General features: G+C 35.9%; 1 protein-coding gene across 1 annotated transcript in view; it reads left to right on the top strand.

The window, feature by feature from the left end:
* Positions 1-17,997, top strand: part of b4galnt4b (beta-1,4-N-acetyl-galactosaminyl transferase 4b) — an 81,911-nt gene that overhangs the window by 53,909 nt on the left and 10,005 nt on the right. Inside the window, exons 8-11 of the mRNA XM_016497083.1 lie at positions 2,798-2,865; positions 8,238-8,316; positions 14,001-14,067; positions 17,348-17,491. Coding sequence (XP_016352569.1) covers positions 2,798-2,865; positions 8,238-8,316; positions 14,001-14,067; positions 17,348-17,491 — 358 coding nt within the window. The remainder of the gene's footprint in view (positions 1-2,797; positions 2,866-8,237; positions 8,317-14,000; positions 14,068-17,347; positions 17,492-17,997) is intronic.

Below are 17,997 nucleotides of genomic sequence, written 5' to 3'. Positions count from 1 at the left end.
AGGGATCTAAACCATTTTTTTTAAGGAGGGGCTGAATAACAGCATTCTTAAAACTAGCGGGAACAACACCAGATGACAGACTACTATTCAAAATAGTCAGAATACTTGGACCAATAGTGTCAAAAACCTTCTTAAACAAAGAAGAAGGAATGACATCACCTGGAGACCTAGTAGGCTTCATATGCGCAATTATATCTTTAAGCTGCTGTAGAGAAGTAGGCAAAAAACTTGTCAACTGATTAATAGGATCGGCAGGAGTGATCAGCTCATTGCTAGCAGATGAAGTTTGAGATCTAATTCCAGCGACCTTACCAATAAAAATGTTTAAGAATGCTTCACATATATCAGCAGAAGGAATGAGTGATGGGGTGGCAACGGGATTGAGCACAGTGTTTACAGTAGAAAAAAGTACTCTAGAATTATGACAGTTTCTGGAAATAATGGCAGAAAAATAATTTGCTCTAGCTAATTTGACAGCCCTTTGATATTCATTCAGACAGTTCTTCAAAATCTCATAAGAGACATGTAATTTTTCTTTAAGCCATTTATGTTCAGCCCTCCTGCACTCCTGCCTGAGAGCACGGGTAGTACTATTTAACCAGGGCTGTAATTTAACTTTGTTTTTCTTAGCCTTGAAAGGAGCCACAACATCTAAAATAGCAGAACAAGAAGCGTTGAATTGATTAACCAACTCTTCTAAATCCATACTATGACAGGGAGATTCAAACAAAGTAAGTAAAGGGGAAACCTCAAAAGCTGCTGAAAAACTACTAGCTGTGTAAGGAGTGAGTACACGAGATGCGACAGGAACAGAAACATTACTTAAGACATCACATGGAAAATTAGAGCTAAAAAGAACAGTCTTATGATCAGAAAAAACGGTATCAACAATCTTCAGATTACCAACAGAAAACCCCAAAGATAAAACAAGATCAAGAGTATGACCATGCTCATGAGTTGGACCAAAAACACACTGTAAAAGATCAAATGACTCTAATAAATTAAAAAAATCTCTGACCAAGGGCTTTGACGGGCAACACACATGTATATTGAAATCCCCCAAAATTAAAATTTTGTCAAAAGAGGGGACAATTGCAGATAACAGTTCAGAGAATTCTTGTATAAAATCCCCATGAGAGTTTGGGGGTCTATAAATTAAAACACATAGCACAGACTTAAAAGAATTCAATGTAATTAGCTGAGATTCAAACGAACAAAAAGAGTCAGAGGGTAAAAGTCTACATTTAAACTTTTCTTTAAAAACAACTGCAAGACCCCCACCCCGGCAAACGGACCTAGGGGTACTGAAAAAACTGCAACCAGCAGAAGAGAGTTCAGAGAGTGAAGACGTGTCGCCAGCGTTAAGCCAAGTCTCAGTAACAAATAAAAACTCAAGTTCGTGAGAGGCAAAGAGATCGTTCAGAATAAACGTTTTATTTGCCAGAGATCCCGCGTTTATCAACGCCATTGTCACTGGAGTGGTGTCAGAAGAAGACCTCTGCCACGGAGGACGGTGGTCCGATAAATGGAAACCTCCTGGTCTTCTTTGATCTCACGAGGCCTCCAGCGCGCTTCCCACGCTTCCTTCGGCGTTTCCTCCGCAGGCACAAGCATCCAGGCAGGTAACAAACCTTCCTCAGCGCAACTGGCACAGACGCATACCGTGCATACGGAAGGCAGTCTTCTCTGGTATCGCGAAACAGACAATCAGACACCGCCGACCGAATATTCAGAAAAGTTAAGCGATCGTACACCAGAGGGGAGCAAACAGAGCGCGTAATAAAACAAACAAGAAAACAAAATACTAAAACAGGTAAAAGCAGACTGATGGCACGCCGGCAAACATCCTGGCGCCATCTTTAATCAAAGATGTAATCTGGTTACTGTTCTCTAATTTTGAGTTTTCCACAAAATAAAGGTTTTTGTTGAAATGCCTTGGAAAACATGTTAGTAGAACAGTGGTATACCTACAGCTGATATTCCTTTATTGAGTGATGAAAATTTACAATATTTCAGAAAAAATCAAGTATTTATAGATTGTTCTCTAATTTTGATCTCCACTATAGGCCTATAGTGTTCTGCCTGTCTGTCAATCTGTGATTCTATCTGTGTTCTGTCTGTCTGTCTGTCTGTTTCAAGGATTTAAACTTTTCAAACTTTCATGCAAGGATTTGTCAAGCCGACATTTAAAGTTTGCCATGACATTACTTTCAATTTCAATTCATTTTATTCTGCTTCCTCACATTCAAATTCAAATCGCAAGTCTAATCCGTGTATCATTCGATCATTCGTTTTTTTATTTAATATTGAAAGTAGAAAAATGAGAAAACGGCGCCTTTTTCGTTTTTTAGTTTTGTTCCACAAAACGAAAAACGAGAATTCAGCTTAAATTTTCGTACCAATCAGCAGAAAGGGGCGTTTAATTCCCGCCCATGTGTAGAAATCAAATATTCAAGTTGTTTATTCATTTTTCCACCCATGAACGAAAAACGAAAAACGAAAATTTAAGCTGAATTTTCGTTTTTCGTTTTTTTGGAAAAAAAACAAAAAAACGAAAAAGGAGCCGTATTCTAATTTTTCTACTTTCAATATTAAATAAAAAAAACGAATGATCGAATGATACACGGATTAAGTCTGCTTCCTATTTTCTACCTTAATTTAACTTCAAATTCAGGAATTTGATTGGAATTCAAAATGCATTCTCAGTTCAATTCTGAATAGCACAACCCTGAATATTGTGTGTCCTGTGTGTGTGGCTAGAGATGAGTTACAGTCTCTGCTCTCTGTTGTCATGTAGCATGGCTCAGAGTGGACAGCTCCAGGAGAGTTCAGCAAGTTCAGATCTCAAACTTCCAAACCTGTGCGGTGAGTGTCATACAGCATATGTTTCCTGGATTTACCACCATAATTAAATGCATATTAGGAGAATATGACACAGTGGATTGTCTTCAGCATGGAAAGGCACTTGCCAGCTCATTGCTTTATACAGTTATAAAGTAAATATATTAAGTATGCTGTGCTCTGGATGAGCAGCAATGAGTGAAACAAGATCACGCAGTTGTGGTAAGTAACACATTTTTTTGTCATTTCTTTTTTAAATGAACACTTCACAGGTTATTTTTTTTTCTGTTCAGCAGCAGGTCTGAACATGCAAATCAATCCCATATCTATTGTAATTTTTAATGTGAGTTTAAATGCCATCAAACTCTGTGACAAACATACAAGATATATTAAGCCATTCATTATCCACTCATTAAATCCAGCTGTGTAAACCACATGCTTTAAGCCCGTAATCAATGTAAGGTTGTTATAAGACATCGAAGACAGCACATGCTCAACTTCACTGTTAAATGAACAAACGTCAGGGGGAGTTACTATAACAAGCACGCTGCCCAATAGGTCTGTACTGACAGTGTGATTGTGAATCACAAGGGACACATTAAATAGTAGTTTTGTCTGAGTGAAGTGTCATGTCGTCCGTTTTAATCGCCCTTGTCCAACCACTGCTGATTGGTGCTTCAGTGGAAGCTTCAGTGTGAGTGGTGTGTGGCACTGAATTATTCATCAGCAGTGTCAGTCTAAAAGCGAGCATGTACATGTTCCAGAATATTTTAGTGCCAATAAAAAATGAGCATACTTATTGGCACTCCAGAGGGAAACGCAGAGAAGTGCCTCCTCTTTTCACTGAGCTTTGACAATGGCCTGGCACCGGTTCAAACTGCCACAAGAGTGTCTTTGATATCCTCTGCTTTTCTAGTTGAGGATGTCAGGATATAAACTTTTTTACTTCTATGCAACCCAAGTTAGACGACTTTCTGTCTACCTACCTCAGTTCTCTGTTTGCTTTCATTTTGCCCTTCGATTGGAGCTTGTTAGTTTGGTGACACAGACAGAGCAGAGTAGGCTGTTGCGTCGTAAAGACTAATGGGCTGGATTTTAGAGCGTAAACAGGGCAGATGTCTGACAGGATCGTCTGGAATTCCCACAGTTGCTGGGCAAAATAATGCACTAAGTTTTCTCAGTTCTATGCATGGTAGTGTCTATAACTTATGATAATCACGAATGATTACATGTAAGTTAATAATTTTATGAAGGCATAAAAAAATCTTGTGCAGAATTTACATAAGATTGAATTTGTGTTTTGTTTTGTTGTTGATGAATGTGGATTATGTAGTAATTAGCATAATCCAAAAGTTATAATACATGCCTAAACAATTTCCATATAAAGGCTTTCCACACAAACTCTCCTTAATCTATTTTGTGCTTGCATTTTCTCTCTTTTTCTGTATAGATGTGCTCTTGCCCAAGATGACATTCAGCAAGATTTTTGAGTGTACCACTCTGAGGACCAAAATTAAAGTCGCCTTATATAGAGGACTAGCCTACTCATTATTGACTGCATTTTTATGCAGAACCTATCCCAGATAATTTTTTTTAAATTCTGAAATAAGACTGTATTATCATGCTATTATTAAAACAATACATTTATTATTATCATAGTTAGCAAATGAGACTCTGTGTCTTACTCTTGTGCATATACAGTGTGTACTGTATAGTCTTTTTATCACTTACATAATAGAATGGAGTATATCTGGTTTGCCCTCCACGGCTGAAGGAAAGAAAGGGCAGAGTAACTCCAGGAGTCTCAGATATTGCATGTGACATTTATGGGAATATGCCAGTTCTGCAGGGCCAGCTGAGGTCAACCTCTCTTGACATTCTAGAAGTATCTGTCACAAGTGTGCTAGGGGATGTTAAAAGCAGTTTCAGTTCACTAAATTTATAAAAGGACATCCATCAGATTGAATTCTAATACTAGTACATTTACATTAGCACTTTTTGAATATTTATCCAAATTGCAAGTTTAAAAGTGCTATAAATAACGTACATAAATAATGTAAATAATGTATAATGTACTCTAAATGTACTGGTCCTTGAATAATAATTTAGTTTTTTTTTTTTTTTTTTTACAATTTAATACAAAAGTACAGTGTAATCCCAAAACTCCATCCTAAATTTTATACTGTCCAATTCAGTGGATTATATTATTATGTTCTGTCTTTCTGTATTCAGTTAAGGCAGCTCTTGTTCTGATGAAGTCATTGATTGTTCTGTCTGTTTGTTATCCACTAATCTGCATAAATTACTCACTTACTTGCCCAAATGAACAAACAAGAAACAAACTTTACTCAAGAGGGAATTTGCATTTTAAAACAGTTAGCAATCTCCCTTCTAAGGTTTGTTTTTAATTAAATTTTTTATGCCAACGCTTACTTTCATGTTACATTGGGTTTATGCAAATGTCTGAAGCATCCGTAAATGAAGTCAGGATAGTGGGTGCAGTCATCAAAAAAGAAAAGAAAAAAGTTAGATAAATAAATCAAGGCTACAGAGAGAAATGCATTGTGGCGCATGAGTGAGTGATCTGAATTTAATGCTTTTTAAAATTTTATTTAAACTAGGCTGCTAACATGTAAATTTGCACATTGTTCATTTGAAGGAACCATTTGTGGAGGTTAAATGTATCATTTATGAATGATGGACATCAGTATTCCCTTTCTAATAAACACTATAATCAGAAATGAGCACCTCAAGACAGAAGGCGAGGTCTTCAGACAAACTTTCCACTTTGCTGACATTACAGTGGAACACTCCATTTGCTTAGAACAAATGTGACTGTTCTGATATAGTTTACTTTTACTTTTACTTTTAGTCATTTAGCAGAAATGTTAAAGTTTAAAATGTTAGAGTAATGCCTTTTTTAAGAGTAATGCTATTTTTTCTGTACACTATCATCATACTCTAAGTCAATTGTTTTTTCACTTATAAATAGATGGAAAAGACAGATTTTGGTAGAATTAAATAGCAGTTGTTGCATTATGCCATTTATCCTCATATAAAAGCAATATTACAAACGCATCTTCTACGTTGGAACAAAGAATACAAATGCAGAATCTGCTTTTGCTCATGTGGATTGTGCTTATGTAGAAGTCTGCCCTTGTGAGTTGTTTGACATCGCAAACAAGCTTACTGTGTTGCTAAAGCAGTCTGTTGAGAGTGTGTTCATGTGGGCATTGCCTGAATACACTCTTTCTTTATCTCTCTCATCACTCAGTCCTATTAAATTATTGAGCAGAACACTTTCAGATGGAGCCAGGCAATTAGTCAGCCAATTAAAACTCCATTCTGTACCCCCTCAAGCCTGTCTCAATCTAGCCCTGATCTACTGGCCACTCCTCTCTTTTGTAGTCTTAAAACCTTTATTGACTTGAGCTCTCAGTACACATGAAAAACAAACTGCCATTAGAAGGACAACAAACAAACACACACACATAAATGCTTGTCATGCTGATTGCTAATGCTCAGTTGATTGCTCAGTTTTGATACCCAAAACGGTTTGCAGTGTGAAAGGAACAGCGATCCGACAACTTTAAAAATCGTGTAGTGTATATATGGCATAAGTGGCATTGTGATGGACATGTGGATGGAATTGGCTTCTTGAACGAGAAAAAAAAAATGTAGGGCAGGACTTGGTTGTGGGAATTGATTGGATCGTTGGATTTTTGTCGCTTTCTATTGCTGCAATCTCATGTGAGTGATAGGTTGCTGGAGAGGAGGGATTTTTGTCCTGTATCATCAGATACTAAAAGAGACATTGTTGTGAGGGTGAGGGGATGTTATTGTAGATTACAAGGGCACCTTCATTTACAATAATAATGATGTTGAATAATAACAATAATAGAACTGTGATTTCATTGTGACTGTAAGATTTGAAGTACAAAACACATCTTTTTCACAAAGGCAGTTGTGTTTGTAGCACAGCCTTCGCCTTCTCATGCTGTCACAGTGAGCCGCATTGCAATATGAATTGTATTTGGCTGCTTTAATCAAAGCAACTCCAGAAGAACATCTGAAGAATAATCATGTGTCATAATACAAGCTGCTATTCACGTGTCTGCCTGTGACTTCTGTCTTTTCTAAGATTAAATCATCTTGCTAAAAGAAATTCAAATCCTGTGGTCTGTTTATACATAAATATAGTTTACACAAGTGTTTTCATCCAATTATCAACACAAAAAAAAATCTCCTGGAAGCTGACATTCGAAATCTCTTTTTTTTTTGTACAAAGTGGCATAACTTTGCCATTTTATGCTGTTGGAGAGATAGAGAGAGAGAGAAAAACATACTTGGGAAAAAGAACCTGCAGTATCATTTCTGAGTTTAGAAAGGTGTTTCTTTGAATATTTCTTTGACATTGGGTGACTTTTTCTAAAATACTTTAAATAAGCACATTGTTTATAACACGCACATGGCACAGCCTTTCTGTCCTTATTGATTAATTTGATACTGTCACCATTGCTTTGTATTATTAGGTTGACTTGTTTTATGTTGATCAACTATTAAACTATTGGAGGTCACCCCAGAATGCTCATCATTTGCTCTTTATTTTAGTGTGAAATGAATGTAATGTTTATAATATCCGATACTTTGCATGTTGATTGATTAAATGAAAATGTATCATAGGTTTTATTTAGATTAAATGCAGATAGATGCAATTGCTTTTTTGACCCACTTAGGTAGGACATAAATACATCTTTATATGTACTTTCATAAAATTCTATTCTTGAAATATGTATTATATACTTACTATATTGTATTGAAATACGGTTAAAGTGTACTGCCAAATGTATTGACAAGCAATTAAGGTTAACTAAAGTATACTGTAATGTGATTTCATTAACAGTTTAAATTAGGGAATACTACTCACTATTAACCAGTTGCTTAATAGCATGCATATTACTATCATATTGGCTGTTTATTAGTCCATATATAGCACATATTAATGCCTTATTCTGTGTGACCATGTTTCTGATCCCTTAATCCTGTCCCATCCTGCCGGTACTGACACTCGAACCCGCAACCATCAGGTTACAAGTCTAACTCTCTAACCATCAGGCCACAACTGCCCCTTTACTACTAATCTCTGTTTTTCTAGTAGTTGAACAAGATCATAGTGCTTCTTTGAGTAGATGAGAAGGCACCTTAGGGATTCTGTCACTAACAATGTACACATCTTCCAGTGGCCTATGGTGCAATGTGCATTTTTCATCTTTGCATCTGCCACTGTTTTTCCTTTCCTCATCTGGTCTGTCCCTCTATAGCTATTTGATAGTGTCCCCTACCCTCTCTTTCTTTCACTTTAATTCTCCTCCTTTCCTCTCTCCCTTTCTCTGCAGTCTCATGTCCTCACGGCGATACTACTTTGAGGTTTTGCACAAGCAAGATGACAGAGGTTCAGACCATGTGGAGGTGGGGGTGAGTACAGAGCCAGAGTTTGGGAAATTCTGGTCAATTTACTGTACGTTGAAGTGTCACCAATGAAACTTCAGTGAAAGTGTTAATAAAACATTAAGTCATAGTGTGTAGAAATTATATGTAAAACCTTTTTCCTGATATTGTTTTAGTCAGGACATTTTGCTACCTTTTAGTATCCTTTCCATTAGACTGCCTACCAGGCAGAGCTTTTTTTAATCATTGTACATTTATTTTTAAGTAAACAGACTGAAGTATGGGATGCGTCATGAATGAACTCTGTTTAAGTGGTCTGCAACACTTATGCTTCTATAGCCTTTTACTATTTTCTCTACCTCTCTTTCAGTTGTTGCATTATATAAAGCTGAATAAGTGGAAAGATGAGAAATGTGGCAAATTAGTCAGGGAAACATTTTCCATGGCCCGCTTCACTTAAATCTAAAAAACACATTCTCGGTAATGGCCAGATCAGAATTATCGCAGCAGTGCAAAACATGTCAAATTTAGTAAAAATATAATGACTATATTCACAGCAAACAAACATCTACCAGCCCACTACTTTTGTAACCCATTACTCATTAAAACATTTATAGATACTGCGTCTCTGACCATTACAATATCCTTGAGTATGTAGTATAACAGCATTAAGCTTTTTGATATACTGATTATATCCGGAGTGCACCCAAAGGATGCAGAGTTTAACCAGCACATTTCAGTAATTTTATTATCTAGGAGAAGATAGAAAGTAGAAGACAAACAAAGAGAGGCAGTGAGACAGAGAACGAGAGAGAGCTGATAATGGAATAGAAAACAAATAGATTAAAAATAGATTAGATCATTTTGTGTTCTTTCTCCTTTAGAGCAAAATTCAATAGTAAAACCTGACTATGAATAGAATCTCCTAAATGGAAACATAGTTTGTAAAATAAAATTAATACAATTATAATAAAAATTATAATAAAATTAATACATTGTTAATACATTTCCATCTAAGCCTCTTAGATACTGTTGCACCCTCTGTGTCTCTCTCCCTGCATATAAATGTATATTTATGAAATGAAACATGTTATTTAACATTCTTTCATTTATTTTTCCTCTTCATTATTCCACTCCATTTTCATTGTAGATATGCTTATTCTAAGCTAAATTTAGCTTTATATTAAATATAAACAACAAAAGAGCAGGAAAATAGATCAGCTAAGCATGGGGTACTTCAGGGTTCCGTGCTTGGCTCTCTCCTCTTTTGGATTCAGACAACATCTCTGGGACTGACTGGCATTCAGGCACATGGATTTTCCAGGAAAATCAGACCTTTCTTACCTAAGCATGCTGCACCACTCCTCATCTAGGCTTTAGTCATCCCTAGACTAGACTACTGCAGTGCTCTTTTATCTGGCCTTGCTGTATGTGAAATCAAACAACTGCAAATGATCCAGAAAGCGGCAGTGGTGGTCTTCAGCAAACCTGGCAGAGCACATATTAATCTTACCAACTCCATCAGAACAGCTGAGTCCTGTGTCTACCATCAAAAAGAGGTCTGACACAGCTCTTAATGCACTTACTTAACTGTACTATTCTCTTTCTGTTGTTTCAAAGGGTCACAGGTTCTCCCCTTTATTTGTCTACTGGCTTGTAATTTTCAGGTCAATTCTGGAGCTTTGTATAATAGCACTTTTCATTCTGTATCCCAATGATGCAGTGCTTTTTTTGTAGTATTCCTCATTTGTAAATCACTTTGGATAAAAGCATCTGCTGAATTAATAAATCTTACATTGCATAATCTAACATAGCAATTATGACTAAAGAACAAAAGTGAATTCATAAATGTTTCAGGTTAATAAAGCTCTCTCATCTCTGCTTCTTACTGTATGATGCTTTTCAGAATATGTTTTCCTCATCTGTAAACTTAAATCATAGCCTCTAGATCGCTTCATTTCTTTGTGATGGAATCTTTTGATTAATTATTCATCTGAATGTAAAACTTCAACTAAAGTCAGTCTTAAAGAACAAACTAGACAACTGAGTAACAGTACAGTACAGTACAGAGCAGTGAATTAAATTCAATTAGTTTGACCCTTTTATTTCACACATTTGACTGGACAATCAGCACAGGGTAATGATAGCAAAACTGTTCATTGGAAAAAAAGGATTTAGTGTCATTTTCTGTAGATTTTTCACTTCTGCTCAGAGTATGTCAGATGAATTGTTACACGGCTTTCCTTGCAAGTCTTAGAAACTGGACATTTTTATCTTTAACAGAGTATTAAAGCTGTTATCTACATGCAACGCTAATGTGAAAAGTGATCCCTCCTGCACAACTTTCTTTGTACCACTTGTAAATAAATTTTTTTTTTTAAATCCGCACTGCACAAAACTTTCAGTGCCTGGAGGCTGAGAAGGCCCAAGAAGACGCAGCTGTGCTTCACTCCTTATTTAATGTTCAATGCAGAGTGCTGGAGAAGAGGCGGTTCAAAGACATGAGAGGAGCCCAATGAATAAATTCATTGAACTTGGAGGTATTCTCAGCTAGAGAGTCAACAGGGACCAGACACCAAAAAGCAAAAACAGCTAATTATCTGTGGCAAACACAGGAATTCATTTATTAACCAAACTGCAGCGGGCTAGTCTGTGGAGTTAACTGGAGATGCTTTAGATATTTGATGTTATCAGGCTCACTGCTTCTTTAGGATTCTCCCCTTTTCCCAATTTCACCGATAACACATATTAGATCAGAAAAGGCAGGCTAACCTCTGTGATGTGCGCATATGCTTAAACTTTTCATGGTTGCACCCAACGCCAGAGTTATTCTGAGCCTGATTAGAATTTTAACAGAATTCCCAGGCTTTGTAGGGACAAAGAGATCTAATAAAGCCTGTCTGATGTAATCTGACCAGAAACTATCCAATATGACATTTGCAGTAGGAGCTATTATGGACGGTGCTGCCAGTCAACAGTGAATGGGCTCAATTTTATTCATCGTCAAGACAAAAGAGAAAAAAATTTGTAGCTGATGCAATATATGCAACATCATGCAAGCTGCCCATTGTTTTCTAGGAATTGCAGTGTTTGCCATTGACTGCGTATAGTTACTTGTGCAGAAACAGATGAAGCTTTGTAGAAATCTTTGCTACTTAAAAGGATCATGTGCCTTGGGTAGCGTAGCAGGTTGTTTTATCTCCTATTTTCTGATCAGTACAAAGAATCTAATGATTATTTTTAGTCATACATGCAATGACAAAGAACAGTGATAGCAGCATAGCATAGCTTGATCGTTGTGTAATACTGCTTAGGTGTGTGTGTGTGTGTGTGTGTGTGTGTGTGAGACCATGCATGATTGTTTGCATGGGCATATTTGTGTGCGCATGTGTGTGTATTATGTCACTGGGGGTAAACAGGCATCTGTGGCTCCTCAGATCTGACATTGTGCTGTAACTGCACTCCATCAATTCCCGAAAGGCAGATCTGACCTTGAGAAACACAAGCTGTGCAGAACAACAGGGTGAATACTAAGCACTGAAGAAAACTGATTCAGGTGTGTAAGATGTTTATGTTGTGTGTGTCTAAAACTAGTCCTCATCAATGAGTTGTAAGTAACGGTATGTTTGTTAGATGTTCGATCCTGAAACTGTCAAACTATAAGCAATGTCGACACCAAACTGCTCTAAATTCAAATTAATTTCTCTCTTTTTTTCTTTTTCTTTGTTCTCTCTTCCCCTTTCTATTCCTCTCTCAATTTTTTTTCAGCTGTACAGTCTGAACTGCTGAAAGCCGTTGTGTAGTGTGGCATTGGTGTGTGAATGAGAGAGTGGAAGTGTGTGTGTGAAGATCAGTTCGATAAGAGTTATTATGCAACTGCTAAGTGACCTCTTGCGTGAGAGTGGCCGAGAAGTGATGTTGTAATTGTAGAGCCTCTTTATAAGAATTGTTACGTGTCTGTATATCCCATCTATTTCGAGAGCCAATGCCATCCCAGCCATCCCCATTGTGAGGGCAAAAGCAGAAAAAGACAGGGGAGGGTGGAGGGCGATTCACTAAGAATGAATTGTGGCTGCTGATAGTGCATGCACTTTTGCATTGTTTAAGCTCTCGATTTACTAAAGGAATTATGCATATAGATAACGCTGCAAATATGGCAAAAAAAATCTGTGCTGAAAACAAATTATACGGCACTATTTCAGACCTTGCTGTCTGAATGCAGTAAACTACCACAATCTGGCATGCTTTATTGCGACTGTACAACATCACAACATTAGGTTGAATAGCTGTCAGCCATTAAATTTAAGTACACAATTAGATAATACCAATTTAGGTCAACCAATTACCAAACAATGCTTAATTTTGTTAAGTCTGTGGTGTAAAATGGTCATATTAGCAATTAAAGAAAAAAACACTTAAGCAAAACATGGTCAGGTCAAAGTGTCTGAATAATTTTTGGTCCCACATTTTTATCAATTTTACTGGTAGTCCACTGTATGAAGAATTTTTGGGTATAAAATGTCACAGTTTACATTATTTTGCTATCCTCAGTTACATAAATGAACTATAGTATCCTGGACCAACTAATATAAAAATATCAAACATTGTATATGGTGTTTGAATAATTTTTGGTTTGACTGTATGTATATACAGACCACAAAACCAATTTTTGTCAATTTTTTGAAACTGAGATTTATACATCATCTGACAATCGGACAATATTTGACCGAGAGAAGAAAAAAAAATATATACTGTATATATAATCATAAATTACGTTTTGATATATTTACGGTAGGAAATTTACAAAATATCTTCATGATCTTTACTTAATATCTTAATGATTTTTGGCATAAAAGAAAATCGATAATTTTGACCCATACAATGTATCATTGGTTATTGCTACTAATGTGGTCCAGGTTTACATATACAGTATGTATGTATATATTGAGTGGCCTTTTATTGTGGCCAGCCTAAGGCACATCTGTGCAATAATCATGCTGTCTAATCAGCATCTTGATATGCCACACCTGTGAGGTGGATGGATTATCTCGGCAAAGGAGAAGTGCTCACTAACACAGATTTAGACAGATTTGTGAACAATATTTGAGAGAAATAGGCCTTTTGTGTACATAGAAAAAGTCTCAGATCTTTGAGTTCAGCTCATGAAAAATGGGGGCAAAAACAAAAGTGTTGCGTTTATAATTTTGTTCAGTGTATATATTATTCATTGAATTTTTTTATTAAGCTGGGCTGCAAGTGGTTAGTGAAAAATTAAATTCAGGTAAATATTTGCATAAAAAATACGTATATTTATTTTATTTATTTCATTAATGTTATTTGGTTCATTTGAACAGCATGTGGTTACAGAATAATTCATTTTATGATATTTTTGTAGGTGGTTAACAATTAATATTTCAATATTTTGAAATAGAAAAACAGGTCAATATACACAGGAATAAACAAGCAACTAAACAAGACGCAGGTGAACTGAATTGATAACTATGGAAACAAAAAACAACATACTTAGAAACCTAGCAAACAAAGAAAACAAGAAATTAACAAAGGGAACTAGAAAACACGAACAACGTAATGAAAAGAACAGGAAGAGTACTATTGAACATAAACATGACAGTTCTTCAGTGAATCATTAATTTTTATAATTAATTTTATTCACTAATTTTATTTTAATTTTACTTTCTCTTCTCTTGCAGTGGAGACCTTTCCTTCCTGGGCTGAAGTATGATGTCATTGACTCAGCTTATATCTCGTTGTACACAGGTAACTGCTCCTTCCTTTTTGAGTTTTTTTTTTTTTCACGCTAAAAATACATGCACGCATTTCAGGGAAGATAAAACAGAAAATGGAAGTAAACTCTCAAGAGTACCATTTGCAAACTCTGCCTATTCCAATTATATCTGAATATTGCAGTTAACATTCACAGCCTCTGAGCATTACAGTTTCTGCTGTTTGCGTGAAAAGTGTCATTGTACTTATATTTGAATGTAGGCAGTGGCAACTAGGTAATCACCAGAAAACACTTGCCCCTGAGCCTCCTGACAGTCATCATATACTTTGTGTTCCTTCGCATATCGTCTTATCAAGCATTACACATGTTCATACGTTCCCCTTCAAATTACTGCCATTCATCAAGGGAACTGACTTTCATTTACACATGCTTTTAAGAGGAAGTAGAGACACAAAGTGAGAGAGGGACAGTGAAAAAAGAGAGAACGACAATCCCCATGGCCCTCCTTTGCTTCGTTTACGTAATTATTTGAGACGAAAGCAATTTTTTCGATTAAATCCTCACTGTACTTAACAAGCTGAGGGAGAGGGGGATGTGCATTAGCTTCCATCGCCATCCCACGCAGCTCACCGGAGAGTACGAAGCCAACTCCAGTGTCCTAATCATTAATCACGCAGACCACTCCCTCAAGGAAGACCGCACCGCATGTAAGGCACACACACACTCTCTCTCTCCCTCTCCCTCTCGACATGTCATCAGGGAGATGCAGATGGAGCGAGATTTCCTGGGTGGTTTGGCTTTGACTGTCTTTCTGCTCTGTTAACAACAGATACAGTGTATGGCGAGCTGTCAGTTATCTCTGTCACTGGCACCTGTCTCCCTTCCATTTGTTTTGTTTATGTGTTTATTTGTATTTTGTAGTCATTGTGTAATCATAATTTATTTTGTGTAATTATAGTTTCTATGAATTCACATTTTTATATATATTTTTTTTTATTATGATTACTTTGTTAATCATGGTTATATTATTGATCTGTGTTGTATTTAAAGGGTCTGTATTTGCACTTTTTTAAAAACTATTTTAGTGTTCTTTATTGGCAAAAATATTTTACATTGAATATTTTACATGTATATCCAGAGTATTTGCATTCTGTACGACTATACATATAAAACAGTGCAAAATTTTAATTGAAAAAATATATATTTAAAAGATACACTGTAATTGACAAAGAAACACAAAGTGTTAATTCATGAAAAGCAAAGGAAAAAATGAAATAAGCAAATAATGATACAGTAAAATGAAATATTTTTCTGACTGCTAGAGTCAGAAATTTTTGGAACTGTACATTCTCAGAAAAAATTTTTTTTGCTAAAATAATATCCTTAAGGTGCAGTAAGGTGAAATTTTGCTGCTGAATTCCATACATTTCAACAGGAATCTGTGCTATTGAGAGTTTTACACAAAGGGCAAAAAAGATTTGCAGATTTTTCTCATGTTCTAGTTGGTCACATGCAGAGCTGTCATGCTCATTCAAACAGGTTTTTGAGCCAAATGGATTTGAATGCAGCTTCCAAAAGACAAAAAGCAATATTTTGACATTTGATAATTAACCCTTTGAATATATATATTATTTTTTTTCTAAAACTAATTGTTCTAGTATAACCAGTAGGAGAGGACTGATGTGTGATTTGGTGATAGTACATTGTGTTACAGTGAAGTTATTGATTTTTTTTTAAATTACAGTTGTTATTGATTGTATTTCATTAAACAATTAAGCAAAATATATTTTTTTTTTATGAAATTATGTGTTGTATTATAACCAGCAGGAGAGCAGTGACGTGTACAGTGTGTTACAGTGAAAGTATTGATTTTTTTTTCTAATTACAGTGATTTAATATCTTTCATAAAAAATCCAAAACATTATGCAAAAAACATTTTTTTTTTTTTTTTTAACTAAGTGTTGTAGTATAACCAGCGGGAGAGCAGTGATGTGTGAACTAAATTTGTTGACAGTACAGTGTTTTACAGTGAAGTTATCGAATATTTTTTCTAATTAGTGAAGTTATTTAATATTTTTCATAAAATCATAAAAAATATGCAAAAAAATCCTTGTTTTTCATTTTATATTACAATTGTTTGGAATTTTGCAAATTTGCATGGACTATTCAATAACCAATAAAGCCATATGGTCCATTGCTAAAGCGTCAACAGAGATATCAGTCAACGCCTGCAGTCTTTCAGCCTCCTAATGGCACATTTCTGCTCCATCTCTTTGTCTGTTTTCTTCATCTTGGATGTTACTGTAACATCCAACACCCTTATATTCTCTCTTTTCATGCCTCTATCAGTGTTGTGTACTTGCTTTCTGCATTGCTGCCATCAGTGACTGACTTTGATGCTTTATAACTTACACTTGCCTAGTAACACATTTGCAGTGGATCAATAGGACTAATTAAAGTGTGTTTTCATCAGCGGCTAGCTGAACAGACAGTGTTTTGAGCTCTCATAACGTCAGGAGATAAACCATAATGAATAGAGTCCCCCTCACATACACACACCTGCATGCTTCAGTGCCCATAGACTGATCACCAAGGGATTGTCCTAAAGCGTAGGCTGTGTGTGTGAGCCTGGTTGCATCTCTTTAAGCCTTGGGGAAGTATCCATATGAAAAAAAAAAAAAAAAAAGCTGATCCAACCAGAAAAGAGGTTTCCCAGAGTGAGGTTGGATTTAGAGTTTCATCAGGGGGTTGGGGCACAGCGATGTGGATAATATTGAAGAGAAACATGTTCAATGAGTGTCTGCTCTGGCTCCAGATGTAGTGTGCTAATGGAATGCTGTTTAAAAAATGTACTAAAATATGCAGTCGAGAATATAGCTTATAAATATATTTATAAGGAGAATATAAACATCAGGTTTTACACAGCTTGTGCATCTTGAGTACAGTTGTCATTAAAGTTCATAAAATTCTCAAATTCATGTACATTTATTTAATTTAATAAACTATTATAAATAATTATAAAAATAATTATACATAAAAATAACAATCATAAAAAATAGAAAAATAATATAAATAGTTATGCAGATAATACATGCAATAAAAAAAAAGTGCAATATAGTAGCATCTAGAGTGGTCTTAGACTTTCGGACCCTAATAAATACTGTACATTATACACTTCTTTGTCAGCCATAGAAAAGCCAATATTCTACCATTTCTATAATAGCAAACAGCAGGGGTTGTTGAGTGTTAGTCTATTAACTGATTTAAATTCGCATGCTGTCTCTCACGGTCCTTATTCTCTGTCTCTGACAGATGAATCCAGTCTGAAGATGAACAGTGTTCGTCACATCCCACAGACGCTGGCCAGTCACTCTCTCGCTCTGCGGGTTAACCATAGGACAGAGATACCTACTGCAGATATGCTCAAACCAGACCCACGAGACACCTTCTACAAGAGTGAGTATTCCTTACAGTGTATATGGATATTAAGGTCATTTATGTACACTGTCCAGTAGGGGTGTAACTGTACACAGAAATCACGGTCCGGTACGTAACTCGGTTTTGGGGTCACGGTTCGATACGAGTTCAGTACAACAGGAAATTTATTTTTCATTTATTTTGAAAAGACAGTAGTTCTTTTTAATTTTAATTAGCTTGTATAATTTCAAGATTTAAAGCAAAAACAGAATGGTCTGACTTTAGATTTGTGAAATTATGCTACTTAAGACACCTGCACAAAACAAAAACAGCAGACGGACTGAATGAAAATGCAGATTTATTCTCTGACAGCAGGTGGCGCTTATGGAACAGCAGCGATACAGCGTTTCCTTGGTTACCACTGTAAACAAAGCAGCTGCGCTTATAAACACTACTTTAATATGCATTATATGGCGGTAAGATGAAAAGAAAATGCCATTGAAACATTTCTGAAGACGATCAGTTCCTCTCAGAGATACATTCAT

This window comes from Sinocyclocheilus anshuiensis, unplaced genomic scaffold (genome assembly GCF_001515605.1).
Source record: "Sinocyclocheilus anshuiensis isolate Anshui unplaced genomic scaffold, SAMN03320099.WGS_v1.1 scaffold502, whole genome shotgun sequence".
In the NCBI taxonomy this organism is placed as follows: domain Eukaryota; kingdom Metazoa; phylum Chordata; class Actinopteri; order Cypriniformes; family Cyprinidae; genus Sinocyclocheilus; species Sinocyclocheilus anshuiensis.
This window is presented reverse-complemented; position numbering and strand designations above follow the sequence as displayed.